The 16578-nt window shown below is 45.6% G+C and overlaps 1 protein-coding gene across 3 annotated transcripts in view; it reads left to right on the plus strand.

Annotated features, from left to right (window-relative positions):
• Positions 1-2493: 2493 nt before the first annotated feature.
• Positions 2494-16578, plus strand: part of LOC126542189 (propionyl-CoA carboxylase beta chain, mitochondrial-like) — a 52446-nt gene continuing 38361 nt past the window's right edge. For 2 of the 3 annotated variants that reach the window (XM_055077064.1, XM_055077065.1), the window contains exons 1-6: positions 2494-2883; positions 2971-3084; positions 3163-3231; positions 3300-3356; positions 5569-5793; positions 16145-16186. In XM_055077064.1, the coding sequence (XP_054933039.1) occupies positions 2686-2883; positions 2971-3084; positions 3163-3231; positions 3300-3356; positions 5569-5793; positions 16145-16186 (705 nt within the window). In that variant the 5' untranslated portion in view covers positions 2494-2685. The remainder of the gene's footprint in view (positions 2884-2970; positions 3085-3162; positions 3232-3299; positions 3357-5568; positions 5794-16144; positions 16187-16578) is intronic. The other variant, XM_050189137.3, reaches the window with a different exon arrangement.

Genomic DNA, 16578 nt, shown 5'->3' on the forward strand with positions numbered 1-16578 from the left:
AAATATGAACGTAACATTCATCCATTCGAAACTCGAAGATACCTCGGCGATCTGGAATCCCCATCAGAACTATCTAATCGATCAGCTTGAAGCCGTCCAAAATCTCGCGGCCCGTTTTATCACATCGCAGTATGACAGACGACACAGTATAACTCTTATCAAGGCATCCCTTTTTCTTCAACCCCTGGCACTTCGGCGTAAAATTTCACAGCTTTGCCTATTTCACAAATTGTACTATACCTTCCCACAGCTAAGAAATTCTGTATTACACCCGCCGCTTCGCACCTCACGCCGTCTTTTCAACTCTTTAAGTTTGCAGCGCATACATGGCTCCACAAACTCATTTAATAAATCTTTTTTACCTAGCTCCATTACATTGTGGAATGACTTACCCGATTCCATAGTTACTGAAATAGAACCTAATAAATTCAGGCATTTATTAACAGTACATTTCAAGGGCTGAGTTATTTTGCCGTGTTTTTGAATGTGTATGCGTGTTTTGTTTTGTTTCCAAGTTGTTCTTGAGCCGCTGTGTCTTAGTGTTGATGCTTCTGATGATGTAAATGTTGAACATGAACCCTGCACTTTGTATTGCTTTTTTGTTGTTACCGACCATTGTATATGTAACGACTGCTCCCCCCCCCCCTTATGTAATGCCCTAAGCCAAGGGCCTTTAAGGGTAAATAAATGATGATGATGATGATTAAATTAATTATCTAGTCACGCATATTGCAAAGTATGAATCGTAGCAGGTGTGTTTACAAGGCACATCCACTTGGAACGGATTCTAAGGATCACACGGATTTCGAGATATGCGCCCTGAGACTTGCGGTTAAAATGAACTATTGTTCCACTTACTTTTTTCACCACCCTTTGATGAATTGAAGCACGAAAGTAACTGGAACGTCCATGTGTTTCGTCGCAAGCTTTGGGAAGTAACATTTCGAAACTGGTGTGTGTCATCCCGAAAATTCGTTCCAAATAGATACGCCTTTCCAGGTCGCGGGCTACAATTTATAAATTGCAATACTTGTCGTAAATCAATTAATTAAAAAGGGATTTAGCGCATTTCAGTTGATTAGTCGATTATGCATTTCGATTTCTCGTGCAAGTAACGTCCGCCCCAGCCTGCAAGAAAAAAAAAAAAAGAGAAAATGGTGATGGAATAATAGGCGCGGCTGCGTTTCGAGCGTGCCCATTTGTATCTATGCGAGTCGGGCCAGGCCTCTTTTCTAGGTGGCGTTGGCCTGCCTCCATCTTTAGAGTTACTGTATATGCTACCAAAGGTAGCTTTGGTAGCATATACAGTAACTTTATCCATCTCACTCTTACAGCTCCAGCCGATCAGCGGCGGTATAAATGGACAGTCCACGAGATGTACGACAGTTCCCTTGAAGTAACTGATGGAGATATCGAAGACCCATGTTCTCACTTATTCCATGCATTTGTGTTTTTCTTCTAACATTCTGAAAGAAATGCATTTAAGGCAGAAAGCTGGGCTAGTTGGTGGTTATTCGTATAAGGGGCATTGCACTAGCGGAACATGAAACACACACACACACACACACACTCTCTCTCTCTCTCTCTGCTGCTCTATTTTCGTTCAAATTTTTGCTGCAAAGTTGCATTTTATCGCCTGAATCGTTCAGTATAACACCTGGCACTGTTACTTGTGTGATTTGAAAGAAATAGCCACGAATATGCCTTCGCGTGCGCAGCTTGCAGTGAATAAACTCAGTGAAATGTTTAAAACAATGCCGTTACGTCAACTTTTGAAGCCATGCCATGTTTACGACTCTGGAATCGCTTTCGCTCCATGCAGCTTACGAAAGCTGGGCTTTTGCGATCTGTTTTTGGAAATCTGAGACCTTATCGCTTGATAGATTTTGACGCCCTGTCTCTGGACGATAACGCAAATCTCGAAGGTCATGCTTTTGTTATTTCCATCACTCCAAGAAAAGTTTACGCGCCTTGGGGCTTATCTTCCCAAACAATAATCGTCAACTGCCCTGCTTGCGTTTCTTCGTTTGAAAACTCGGCGCTCGCTACATAGATTTAGTATAGTTAGTTGGAATAGTAGCTCTATGGCTCGCTACTTTCCTGTCGAAAATGCTGTGTTACAGTGTACTCGTACACTGTAGCTGTGTCAAGCTGATAACGCGCAAGCCGTTCGTGACCAGGAAGTACCGGGCTCGCAGCGTTAAGCAAAGTAAATGTGGGCACGAAAGATGACAATTTTTGTCTGGAGACAAAATACAACCCAAAGGGGGGTAAACTTATTTAAAGTGATGCGTCAAAAGCGAGCGAGATGTCAAAAGGACGTCATAGCTACCATATTTAATTTTATAAATGCTAATCTTGAAGGCCATGCTTTAGCTGGTTGTATACGGCGGAAGTCATTTTGGGAGCCGTGGTAAATGTCGGCTTCTAGACCCGCTTATTATGGCTAGGGATCTTGCTGCAGCCGCGGCTACGACTGAGGCTAACGTCGCCTGTTCTTGTTTTTGCATTGTTTCGTTTGCTCAATGCTCCAATAAATTCCTTTCTGCAGCTGGTACGAGCTAGCTTGATCCATATTAGCTTGTTCCACTTTCTGCATTAAATGTGTCGCACATGACGTTAGCTATCGCACATAAAAGGAGAACTTGGACATCTTTTTAAACGCTTACCTGCGGCAGTGTCATCATGTCTGCCGCTTTAGCTTACACGACAGCGCGTCGTGTTATTCCGAGGTGCTTCGCGGGTCGGTTTGCAGTTCCCGGGCTGTCACTGCGCTACTGTTCAGTTATCAACACGCTCCGCGTCAAGCAGGAAATCGAAGAAAAGCGCAAAGCAGCTTTGCTCGGCGGAGGCGAGAAGCGCATAGCTAAGCAGCATGAAAAGGTACGAAAAAGAATCCGCCTTATGCATATGTTGTAATGAGCTGTATGAAACACGGGCTTATGCTTACTGTTCTTCGTTCTCCCACAGGGAAAGTTGTCGGCGAGGGAGCGCTTATCTATCTTGCTCGATCCCGGAACGTTTGTTGAGTATGACATGTTCATGGAGCACACATGCAGTGATTTCGGCATGCACAAGGAAAAGGTAAGCATGCGTTCGACGCTATGGAGTTATGCGAGCGTAAAAGAAACTAAAAATTGCTTACCGTCGCTCATCTTGCAGTACTCCGGTGACAGCGTCGTGACTGGGCACGGCGAAATTCACGGCCGCCAAGTGTTTGTGTTCAGCCAGGCGAGTACTACATAATACATCCCTCAAGCACATGTGCGTAATTTTGCATTCTTGGACTCTTTTAACAGGACTTTACAGTCTTTGGCGGAAGTCTTTCGAGTGTACACGCCAAGAAGATATGCAAGGTAGGTTTCGTATGATACACCTGAGGTGGTATTCTCGGACGATCGCTTTCGGCATTACTATAACTTTCGCGTGACGTAGTACGCGGCATATTGGATGATTCGAGCGGTTTTGTTCAACCAGGCATTCGCAGTGTAAGTAATATCTCCAAAAGTGATCATCTGAGAACACTTCCCTGCTGCACGCACAGAGTTTTGGGGCATACTAACCCGGTCATACTAACACAAATTACAAGAGGGGAGGAGCACGAGGGCGGTGGGCCACCCCCATGGCTACGCCACTGGCCGCAGTTATTGGGGTTCACGATCAGATTTTATGTTCTGTAAATTACCCTATGTGATTATTAAGGGTACCAAAAAGGGTGTCCATGAATAGAGCAGGTATAGAAATTAGCTGCATATGTGTATCAGACATCCATGCTACAAAGAAAAGCCAGATGAGCTGCTTGTGCACTTCTATGCCATTATTTAACGTGCCTGTTCCATTACCTTCACCTTTACCACACAGACAGCACTCTATGCTCAACTGTTTGTAACACTGATTACTGTGTTTTCCTGCTCATTTTGTGAAAGCTTTGATTGGCAGCAGCTACATTTTGCCAATAAATAATATGGTCCTACCAAATGAGGTTCAAACACGAGCTCTTGATTCCTAGACTAACGTGCCAGCAGATTGAGGCTTAAAGGTCCCCAAACGACACTGAGCGCAAAAATTAGTTGCATGGTGGCTGATGTGTACTAATCCACTGTGAACATATTGCCGCAAGAATGTTTTGAAATGGTGCAGTATAATAGTAAGTGTACAGGTGTTTCGTGCATGAAAATGCGACTGCCGCTGTTTCTCGCTCTCCTTCGCCACCCTTCCCACTCTCTCCCATTTGCTGCATACGCTTTCCAACTCCGCGCAGTGCAGCATAAGCTACAAGTTGTGCATTCATGCTAGAAGAAAGGTACCTTCCTTTATAGGCCACCCCTAATTACCCTCTGTGGGAAGCTCACTGAATGGAAGCTTCATAAAAAGTACAGTGGTGCAGAATGGGCAAGCCCTCTTCCGTCCTTGGAACACACAGTTGGCTCTGGTCATGTCGGCACTGTCATTCCTCAATGACTGATCAATCGAGTGGTTTTACTCCTGGTGACATCACCGGAAGCATCCTATCGACATTGCAGTGCACAAAGGACGCACCGGAAAGGCCAGGAGAGGAGCACGGGATTGTTTTTTGAATTCGTGCCATTCCTGCAGCGTGTGTCGCTGCTGCCTTTGAGAGATATGATGGTAACGGCATTCTCCATGGGATGCTCGCATTGTTTTAAAATGTAAAAAAAAAATTTACATTTTGCTTCGGGGCCCTTTAAAGGTGCAGCGCATTCAGTAGAAAAAAATAGTGTATTATGCTAAGTGTGGTCACACACTCTTGCCCATAGGTTGACAGAATAAGTTACTCAGTCACCAATATTTTTGTAGGCTATGCACTCACTCATATTTACCGTATGTTCACTCACTCATCGAAGCTCACTCATGCTTCTACTAATGCTCACCAATACTCACTTGTGTTCATAGTGTCTTCCATGTGAACTTACCAACACCCACTCATACTTGCCTGAATTCCCACTATCGCTCAGGTCTCTCCTCAAATCCTGAATTCCCACTCACCAGCACTTGCTCGCATACATATTCATATACACACCCACTTGCTCATAGTCACTCACATTCATACTACCTTTAAAACTCTACCACCGACTTTTGTTCCTACTCGCGTCCACTTCCACCTTTCATCGCGAACGAATGCTCTATTTCACGCCTTTGAAGTGGATGTGGAGTGAGTTCGAGAGGCAAGTACGTGAACCTTTGTTCTTCACAGTGATGACCAGCAGCCAGCTGCTTTTGCCTATTCAGGTGTGTAAATTGAAGCTATGGTTATTCTGACTGAGCACACTATTTATGAAAGTCGTAAAGATTGCAAGTGGGTGACAATAAGTTCCAGACTGAGCCAGCTTTTCACATTTTTAGGAGCATCACTTGGAATTGATAACAAAAGAAAGAATAAGCTTGAATGCTTAACAGTACAGAAAAAAACAAATTGTGGCAGCTACTGAAACAGTGCGTACATGTCAAGCAAGAAAGATTGGACATCGTAGAACTCCGAAAGGAGAAGCTTGCTGCTTGCACTGTAAGCTTTATCAACACTGATGGGAATTTTTCATCCCCTGCTAGGTTATGGACCAAGCTATGCTTGTAGGAGCTCCTGTGATTGGTCTCAACGACTCGGGGGGAGCAAGAATCCAGGAAGGCGTGGAATCTCTGGCTGGCTATGCCGACATCTTCCAGCGTAACGTTCTCTCCTCCGGTGTTGTGCCACAGATCTCCGTGATTATGGGACCCTGTGCTGGTGGTGCTGTTTACTCTCCTGCCATGACAGACTTCATCTTCATGGTCAAGGTACGCGCTCATATAAGTAGAATAGGGGCCACTGTGTAGTCATCTGCTAAAGTAGTACTGGCATATATATGTTAATATTTGTAGAAACAACCACACGCTTCTCGCATGGAGTAGGATGGCACATAGCAAGTATGATTGTTGGAAAACATAAGATATATTAATTTGATCCCAAAGGTGGTCTTGAAACTCTGCACCTGGCATCATAGACATCGTTATGTAACTACATGGTAGAATTTGCTGATGTCATGTAACAATAAGGCTACGTATGATGCTGTTGCTCACAAAAACATATTAACAAGAATGCTGCATGCTTAATTTCGCTACGTTTACATGGAGCAGGCATAGCGATCGCACAAATTAAGCGAACCAATGTATTGTGATGTGATTCATCCATCTATCGAGTACTGAAACTGAAACTGGCTCATGTAGCCAGGTATTTCAGTAAATTATTTAGGGTGCTCTAATGCTTGCAGTATGTTTTCATTTTCGCATCTGCACCTCCATTTAAAGCAAAAAAAAAAAGAGAAATATATGTATGTCATGTCAAAACTCATGTTAACTCTTTTCGTACCGTGCCCATTGAGCATCATTAGCCCATTGAGAATGGTTTGAAATGCCGCTTTCGAGACCTCCTGCGCCGCTCACGTACATACGGCATTATCGGACATGAATGAGGAGAACCATATTTTTGTCTTCTAAGCAGTTCGCTTTTTTCTTCCGGGCGATGATTTTTGAACGCGCTTAGAAGTTTTCGCAATTGTCGAAGTAGAAAGCAGAAATGGCCACCCGCTATCGATGGTTTGAAATGGCACTTTCGAGACCTTCCATGCCACTCATGGACACTGCACCATAGGACGTGAAGGAGGAGAACTATATTTTTGTTTTCTGAACAGTTCACTTTTTCCCCACGAGGTGTTAATTTTTTAACGTACTCCAAAATTTCGCGATTGTCAAAGTAGAAAGCGAAAATGGCCACCTCTGAGAGCAGCGCACGCTTCGAAAGATCAAAGATCTCGCGATTCCACTGCGTCTGCAGTTTATTTTATTGATGGCTTGCGCAAGCCAGCCCGGAATGACCGCAGCGCAGCACACTAAACTGTAGTGCTTGCACTTCAGTTTTTGTAGTGGAATTCCTGTTAAGAAAAATGTTGAGTTTTTCGGAGATAGTGCCTATTATGCGGCAGTACATTTTGCATATCTCATAATTTTTTTTACATTTCTTTCTTAGAAGATATAGAATATAGCGTGTCTTTACAAACTTTGTTCAATTTTATCCAACAATCTTGATTCTGGTAATCTATATGTGTTTTTAGGACATACATCTAATTAATAAATTTTTTGTGCATGAAAAGTCCATTCATTCTCTTTTTGTTTATGTATTACATAAAATATTGAGTGCAGTAGTTTCTTGAGAAAACAAAATCTGGCGTAACCTACAAAGAAACTAATATTTTCACCATGGTAGGGAAAGATTTAAATGAATAGTTAACCCAAATACTGTAATCTTCATTTCCTGACTGCATTTATACTGTCAGAGCTGTGGTTGTTTGACTAGCACTGTGATAAACAAAGCAAGCAGCAGTTGTTTAATTTTAAATTGGGTAATGTTGCTACATTTGTTTGAAAGGAAAAACGGGCTGAGGGATTGAATTGAAGGGATCAATAAAAGGGAGTGCGGAATTTGTTCGGAGAATTTGAGGCTATTCAAATGAAATACAGTACAGATAGTGTGGTATTTTTTATCCATGCTGAAAGCATAGCATCCTTGTAGTAAATTATTGATATCTGTTGATGAAGAAACAGTAAACTAGATTGGAATATAACGTGTATGAATAGCTGTATGAGAAATTTTTATTAGTTGAGGGTGTTACAAAAGAGAAAGCGACAAAATATGCAGGGACCTTTGTGGCATTGATTAAAAAAAAAATTTGTATCAGGTCCACTCATCCAGGTCATAGCATCAGCTGACACAAAAAATGTTAGCAGTGGGTGTTTGCAAGGAAACGATTTCATGAGTAAAGAAATGATGGAGCATTTATTACATTTGGGCCAAAACTTTTGTATAAGGCAGGATTGATGGCCAACATTATACAGATACAGCTAATAAACAAGAATGTTGTTGTATGTGCCATTTCATAGTTTTTTTTATTTCTGAATAGACCGTAAGTTTTCACAGCGCTTACCTTAGTATCTGCCATGTTTGTGCTAGTTACAGAACAAGACCACTTCATCAAAATAAGTAGAAGAGAATATTCATTGTTGGTACAGTGACTTATTTTCACTGGAGCAGCTTAATGTTACATTTAGTCTTTCATGCACTGTCAATTCTAACTTACGTCGCCTTAATCTACATCCAGCTCACATCCGCAGAACACTTGAAGATCTGTCTAGAAAAGAGAGGGGCTTTTGCATACAAGCTACTTGTCTTTTATGTGTTCTTTTTCAATTTTTCATTTTTGCACAATGCACTTTTCTTATGCCATAAAAATGGCAAACCTGGCCGTCATTATATCCAGAATAAATTTAAGAGCATTGAGTATACAATATCATAGGCAACAAACAGTCATCATAATTGACAAACGTTATGAGTGGTGTCAGTTACTATACATTACCAAAAATGTCATGTGCTCACTTAGTCAAGGAATGATATTCTTGACCAGCCCATTTCATGGGCACTGCTTTTAGCATTTATCACGACAAATGGAACTTGCAGGCAGATGCATTTCTCGTCAGCATTATTTTCACATTGCATCCTTGTCAGCTTTAAGTGAGATTTTACAATGAAGCCTTGAGCAAAATGAGAAGGTAAAAGCGGGAGCCAACGTTTTGACAAATGGACTTGTCTTTTTCAAAGCGACATACGCTTTCCTCGGCACAGTACACAGTATATATACTGTGCCGAGGAAAGCATATGTCGCCTTGAAAAAGACAAGTCCACTTGTCGAAACGTTGGCTCCCGCTTTTACCATGTTCTTGTTTTGCTCATTGTCTTGCATTTCCATCTCCCGCCTTCCCTGTGTTTTCACACTGAAGCCTTGTTACTACAAACACCACGTTAATGAACTTCTCAGATTAACAAGCTTTTCAGAAATCCCCTGCTGACTGCTTATAATTTCAGTGTAAAAATGTTTCAGTACTAGGAACTTCAGAATACAGAACTTTCCAAAATAGCGATTGTTATTCAGTTTTTATGTCATGTTAACACCTCAGTACTACAAATTAATATTCATAAATCTGGGGGTTCTTAGGTTTCCGTCACGGCAGCTGGAATGATAAGCTAGCAGAGACAAGGCGCAGAAAGTGGATGCCGTGGCGCATGGGTCCATAAAAGCTGAGATGGCACCAGAGGAGAAAAACATCGAGTTAGCATACTAAGTCTTAATGAAAAGCTGGGCGAAAAATGGGGCAACCACAATGGTGCCGCCATGTTGCTACATCTCATTTTTGTAACACTACAGATATTCAAAATATTATTTAAAAAATTGGCTGAAGGCTTAGCTTGGTTAAGCTTGGAAGATTGCGAAAGCAATACCCTTGGCTGCGCCTTGGTTCAGCTGATGGTGTGGACATGGTTGCCCTTTGTTAAATTTATGGCTATACATCATCCGACATAGCGCAAGGCAGCGCGCCGACCTCTGCGAGGAGCCGAGCTGTAGCCCCATTTATCCTCCTAGCGTGACGTCACACCAGCGAGCGCTCTCTCTCGGTAGCGCCGCAGCAGCACCGCGCAAGGCTTCGCCTCCACCATCGATGCCGCGAGCTGGGGCCCCGTCTCTCGGTCTGGCGAGACGTCACACGGTCACGTGACGCGCAGCTGTGTAAGGAGGCGCCACGACCACCGATGGGCCGAAAGTGCAAGCAGTATTGCTTTCGCAATAAAACAAGCAATAACGCATAGCATGTACGTATGCATCAAAAAAGATCGCTCCATATATTTTTCACAGAGATTTGGTGGCTGTTCGGAAACATTTGACGTAGAATTTACAGTGCGTGAAAAGGATGCGTTTGCAGCTGCCTGAGCTAGGTGGCACCACCATACTGAGAGATGCTTGGGATCGCGTTGATTGTACATCTCATCTGAACTGCATATTGTTGTCTGTGCCTGCACAGAGTAGCAACATGGCGGCACCCTTGCAGTTGCCGATTTCAGGGCATGTTCTTTGGGGAGCTTTGCCTCTAGAGTTGTTTGTTTGTTTATTTATTTATTTATTTATTTATTTATTTATACCTCAAACACCATATTTGGGGTTTTACGTCAGGGGTGGACAAATCTAGTAGGTTATATTTTTGATGAATGCTTGGAAAGATGAATGACTAGAGTGGTGCACTGATTCAGCAGGAAGATGATTCCATTCTTTCACTGTTTAAATTAAAAAAAAGTTGAAATGTGTGGCGGTGCAAGCTGGAGAGGGATAAACTCTATAGAGTTGAAGGGGAATAACTGTATAGAGAAAAACATGGAAGGGACTCTTTCTTTTTTCTTTTTTCCGCTATTGTGGAGGCGACGAGGCATCAGGTTTTGCTAGAGCATGCTCCGCTCAAGCAAGTGTATCCTAGCAATGGAAGCGCATCTCTTCCTTCTTTCGCCCTTCTGTCTGTGCATGCCTCTTCTTATGCACTTTTTTCTGTGGCCGTACCAACTATGCGCGGGGAGAAATGTAACCTCCGGGCTCTCTGGGATGCCACACAGTTGCACTTTCTGGACCGTGTCAAAGCTTGCGCTTTGAAATAGCGCAAGTGTCCGCCCAAAGCGAGATAGTTGCAGTGTCCATGGGCAAGGAATGTCAAAAAGAAACATTGCGTTTTGAAGGTAACATAGAGCTTCCTGTTTGTCGGTGGTTCTATTCCCGTCAGCGTCTCTCTTGCGCATGCCACTCTTACCGTATTTGCTCGCTTAATGATCACACTTTTTTTGTAAAAAAAATTTACGCAAACTCGGGGGTGTGATCATTACGCGGGTTAAAATTTTCGCAAAAGGAATTTTTTAGCACCGAAGATGCAAAAGGGCAAGTTTCGGGTGAGAATTCTTACGATGGTGGGATGACCCACTTATGGGGGCAAAGGTTCGTGTACTCAATGTTTTAACGGTTCTCTTAGGCGGAGCCTCCGAGAACCCAATTGAGGACAAAGCCGTTGGTTTGAACACACACACAAAGACTTTTAATCAAACTAAGAAAGGCTTAAGATAAATAGAAGAAAATAGAAAACATGCCTAAAATAAACATTCAAGAAGACATTGCGGCAAGGAACACTCATAGGGCTTGCATGAGGTTAACGGGTGCGCGAGCCCAGGCTTGCCACGAGGGCGGGGACGCGTCACAGTCTCGACGCGGCGACAAGCTGGCGAAAGGAGTGGCGTCGGTCTCACCATAGGTCGCGGTGTAAGCTGACCGACCGGGCGACCGGAGTGCGCCCGCTCTGGCTAGGCGAGGAAAAGTGGGCGGCTTGGTGGCAGGAGTGGACGGCGGCGGCGTTCCGGCCGGGCAGCTGGATGTAGAGCTTGGGCCTGTAGCCCGACTGCTCCTGTCTCGCCCATGGGCACAGAAGCTCGAACGCTGGCCTCGGGCAGCAGGCGGCACGACAGACGGGGTGGCGTTCTTGCCGGGCAGCTGGCGTATAACTCGGGCCCGAAGCCCGACTGTTCTCGTCCTGCCCACTGGCGCACAAGCTCACCGGCCTTGAGGAGCTGACGGCACGCTCAGGTAGATGGGCGACGGGCCCGAGCTCTACATCCAGCTGCCCGGCCAGAACGCCGCCGCCGTCCACTCCTGCCACCAAGCCACCCACTTTTCCTCGCCTAGCCAGAGCGGGCGCACTCCGGTCGCCCGGTCGGTCAGCTTACACCGCGACCTATGGTGAGACCGACGCCACTCCTTTCGCCAGCTTGTCGCCGCGTCGCCGCGTCGAGACTGTGACTCGTCCCCGCCCTCGTGGCAAGCCCGGACTCGCGCACCCGTTAACCTCATGCAAGCCCTATGAGTGTTCGTTGCCGCAATGTCTTCTTGAATGTTTATTTTAGGCATGTTTTCTATTTTCTTCTATTTATCTTAAGCCTTTCTTAGTTTGATTAAAAGTCTTTGTGTGTGTGTTCAAACCAACGGCTTTGTCCTCAATTGGGTTCTCGGAGGCTCCGCCTAAGAGAACCGTTAAAACATTGAGTACACAAACCTTTGCCCCCATAAATGGGTCATCACAAATTGGCGTCCGTGACAGGACAAAGCCGTTCGTTTGGATCTTTTTTCTAAAGGCTAGGAACTATGGCTGCTAGCACACGAGATCTGTTAGCCCTAGCCGAACGCATGGGCCTATGAAGGTGCGGAGTTGAGGGCATGGTTGAACGAGCAGGAAGTGCGGCGCATGAAAGACAACAAAAAGAAAAGCAACCAATTAGAAGAGACCACGGGGCGTCGGGCAGCCAATCCGAGAATGCCAAATCGGCCGGACCAGAAGAAAAAGCGTGGTGCGCTGGCAGAACGGGGGGACACGCAAGAGGACACGCAGGGAGACGACGGGGAGACGCCAGGAGAGTCCCAGGAAGCGACGGCAGGAGGAGGTCAACCACCAGAGCGGGCGTTGAAGACGGGCCGTCGGGTTCCGGACCCGAGCCCACCAGGACTTCACCCGACCGGGGCCTCCTGCCAACCTGTTCCTGTGCGTCGCCCGTCTACCTGAGCGTGCCGTCAGCTCCTCAAGGCCGGTGAGCTTTTGCGCCAGTGGGCAGGACGAGAACAGTCAGGCTTCGGGCCCGAGTTCTACGCCAGCTGCCCGGCCAGAACGCCACCCCGTCTGTCGTGCCGCCTGCTGCCCGAGGCCGGCGTTCGAGCTTCCGTGCCTGTGGGCGAGACAGGAGCAGTCGGGCTACGGGCCCGAGCTCTACATCCAGCTGCCCGGCCAGAACGTCGCCGCCGTCCACTCCTGCCACCAAGCCACCCACTTTACCTCGCCTAGCCAGAGCTGGCGTGCTCCGGTCGCCCGGTCGATCAGCTTACACCGCGACCTATGGTGAGACCGGCACCACTCATTTCGCCAGCTTGTCGCCGCGTCGCCGCGTCGAGACTGTGACGCGTCCCCGCCCTCGTGGCAAGCCCGGACTCGCGCGCTCGTTAACCTCATGCAAGCCCTATATGTGTTCGTTGCCGCAATGTCTTCTTGAGTGTTTATTTTAGGCATGCTTTCTATTTCTTTCTATTTGCTTTATGCCTCCTTCTAGTTTGATTAAAAGTCTTTGTGTGTGTGTTCAAACCAACGGCTTTGTCCTCAATTGGGTTCTCGGAGGCTCCGCCTAAGAGAACCGTTAAAACATTGAGTACACGAACCTTTGCCCCCATAAGTGGGTCATCACAGATGGCTATGGTAAACATTACGCGGGTTAAAATTTTCGCAAAAGGAATTTTTTAGCACGGAAGATGCAAAAGGGCAAGTTTCGGGTGAGAATTCTTACGATGGCTATGGTAAACATAGCCAAACATAAAAGTTGAGTAAGGCTTACCTTTGTAATAAACGCACACATTACATAGGCACTACATGAATTGCACATTGCCCTTTTATTTTTCTAATTGAATAAAGGGCGCCTCACTTTATTCAGAGTCTGAATCTTCACAGTTATCGCTGTAAGCTGCAATGTTGGAACCGGCAGTGTCGTCGCTGGGGGCACCTTCGGAGTCCCACAGAAAGTCGTCTTCTGTCCCTTCCAGTGCGTTAGATATGCCGGTCTTCTCAAAGCTCTTTGCCACTACCTCGTCGGAGACACCACTCCACGCTTCGACGATCCAGGAGCAAAGCACCTCCAAGGTCGGTCTTCTGATTTTGCCGCTCGGCGTGAAATCATGTTCGCCTGCCGCCATCCACTCTGCGTACAATAGTCGAACGTTGTCCTTGAACAGTTTGTTCAGGGACACATCCAGAGGCTGTAGCAGCGACGTGAGACCTCCAGTGATGACTGCAATTTCCGTGCCTCGCTCCTTCAGCTCGGCTCGAACACTATCCACAATATGGCCTTGGAAGCTGTCCAGCACAAGAAGCGAAGGAAGCAGAAGCGCTCCTGGTATTCGTCCCCAAACAGTCTTTATTCAGTCGACCATAAGTTCCGCTGTCATCCATCCTTTAACTTGAGCGCGGATGTGGATGCCACGGGGAAAGTTTCCCTTCGGAATAGTCTTCCGTTTGAAAATGATGTATGGTGGAAGCCTCTGCCCGTCTGCCGTCACTGCAAGCATTACAGTACATCGCAGTTTCTCAGCACCCGATGTCCTTACGACGACGCTCCGAGCACCCATCTCGTTTACTGTCGTGTTTCGGGGCATGTCGAAGGTCAACGGAGTTTTGTCAGCGTTTCGTATTTGCGATAAGAGGAAGCCATTCTTCTCGCGGATCCTCGTAACGAAGTGATGGAAGTCGACCACCTTTTCTTCATACGCGGATGGGAGCCGCTGGCACAACGACGTCCGCTGCCTCAGTGAAAGTCCGTTTCGTCGCATGAAGCGAGTCGTCCAGCCCGAGCTAGCGCTGAAATCCTTTGCGTTGATTCCCAGCTTCCTCGCAACAGCACGCGCCTGTATCTGTTTCATTTCCAATGATACAGCGCAACCATCTTTGCGCAGGTCCTTCACGTATTTAAGGACCGCCTCCTCAACGTGAGGGAACTTGCCGGTTTTGGGTCCACGGAAAGCCCGGCGCGTCCTATCGGTAGCTATCAGCTGCTCACGCTGTTTTTTCCAATAGCGTATTCTGATTTCGTCGACGCCGAAATGCCTGCCGGCAGCACAGTTGCCGTGCTCCAGTGCGTAGTGAACAGCTTTAAGCTTAAACGTAGCCGTAAAACTCGCATAGTGTCCCATGGTGAAACGGCACCAACACAGAAAAACCAAACACAAAGCCCACGGCCACCTTGCAAAATGCAGCAAACGCAGTGTCCATTGAAACGTGTCGGAACGCGTTTGCTGCGGGATGACAACACGTCAACCAACGGGCGGCTGCTGCTGTAACAGTGCAGGACATCAAAACAAAAATGGCGACTGACGGAGCAAGCTGAATGCGATTTTTTTTTTTCGCGTGAGTACATTACGTGCATTGAAACAGCTTTTCCGTATCAGTAATGAGTAAGATCATTAAATTGGCAACGATTATAAAGCGAACAAATAATAAAGCCAAGGCAAGTTTAGTTGTAGATCTTTTTTTGTTCTTGAAGTGCAGAAAGTGATGAAGGGAATGAAATGGGGCATCTGCTTAAGAATCTGTTTGGTGCGTGCAGTCCGCTCGGTAACATTTGAAGAGTCGTTTGCGCAGCATTCGACAGATGGTGAGCGCGATCATCATTAGCTAGATTTGGCACACGACATATCGCTGCGACAAGTTCAGGGTGCGATCATTACGAGGGAAATAAAAAAATCTAATTTTGACGACAAAATTAAGGGGTGCGATCATTACGCGAGTGCGATCATTATGCGAGTACATACGGTATTATATGGTGCTTCAGTGGTGCATGGCAGCAGAATCCATGGAAAATAGCAAACAGCACAGGCCGAGAGCCAACAGCAATGTTTTCATGTATAGCACAAACAGTGGCAACTAAAAGGTTGATGGGTGGAATGGTTAATTTTGGGGCTTTCACTATAATGACCTTTTAGAATAACAAACAATTTGCCGTGGACCCATGAAGTCCGATACATATTGAGCTTTCACTGTACTTGCCACTCACTGCAATGAGGTGCTAGGCATTAAAACATTCTAGAGCTGCGGATTTCAGGGTCACTGGTTCGATTATGCCAGTAACAGCCACATTTCGATGGAGGCAGAATGCAAAAACACTTGTGTAATTTTATTTAGGTGAACGTTAATGAACCCCAAGTGGTCAAAGTTAATCCAGAGTTTCCCACTATGACGTGCATCATAATCATATTGTGGTTTTGGCACGTAAAACCCCAGAATTTATTTTTAAAACATGCAGAAGTAAAGCATTGACCTAAAGTGGTTGTTTGAAAGCCTGCTCTAATTGCGTACTCAATCAAGATAACTGAACTTTTTAACTCTTTCGGTGTCACTGCCGTACCAGTACGTTTTTGTGTTTCTGTCCTGTCTTGTCACAAACATCAGATAGGAATGTGAGGACCATACCAAGAGGGCATTGGCCATTATCCATGTCATCTTTTTCCCTTCTGCATAACCAAAAAATAAACCATTGTGTTTGTTTTATAATATCAAAGAAAAAATGAAACTGACACTGGAGGGGTATCACCTCCGGAGAAAACCGGGCACTGAAAGTGTTAAGTAGCTAGGATTACTTCATGTGCTTATTTCTTGAGTATTTTGAAGTTCATCTGCGTGTAACTTTTCTTCCCTCCTTTTTCTGCAGGACACTTCCTACCTTTTCATAACTGGCCCAGAAGTCGTAAAGGTACGTAGCAGCATCTCTACATTTTACTGCCATCATTTCAGTTCTCACCATGCTAGGGATTTCTGTATATATTTCCTAAAGGGACCCTGAACCACTTTCTATTGAAGTGGAGAAAGGTATTTGAAGTGAAGACGGGCTATTTCAGAAATACTTTTCTGCAAGAAGTTCTTCAATGCGTTCAGCAGAAGCGGAGTTATTGGCAATCAAACACGGCCTCCGCTGTGCTCTTGTTCCTTCTTCAATGCCTTGCACTGCGAAGTCTATGGCGAACTGGGGCGTGCCCACAACTCTCCGCCTTCTAAATGGCACTGCGGCGAGGAAATCAAATTTCATTTTATAAATTAACGTAGACGCCACGACTTCCTATTTTGGTGACTACGACGTGCCAAACA

This window comes from Dermacentor andersoni, chromosome 2 (assembly GCF_023375885.2).
Source record: "Dermacentor andersoni chromosome 2, qqDerAnde1_hic_scaffold, whole genome shotgun sequence".
Taxonomy (NCBI): Eukaryota; Metazoa; Arthropoda; class Arachnida; order Ixodida; family Ixodidae; genus Dermacentor; species Dermacentor andersoni.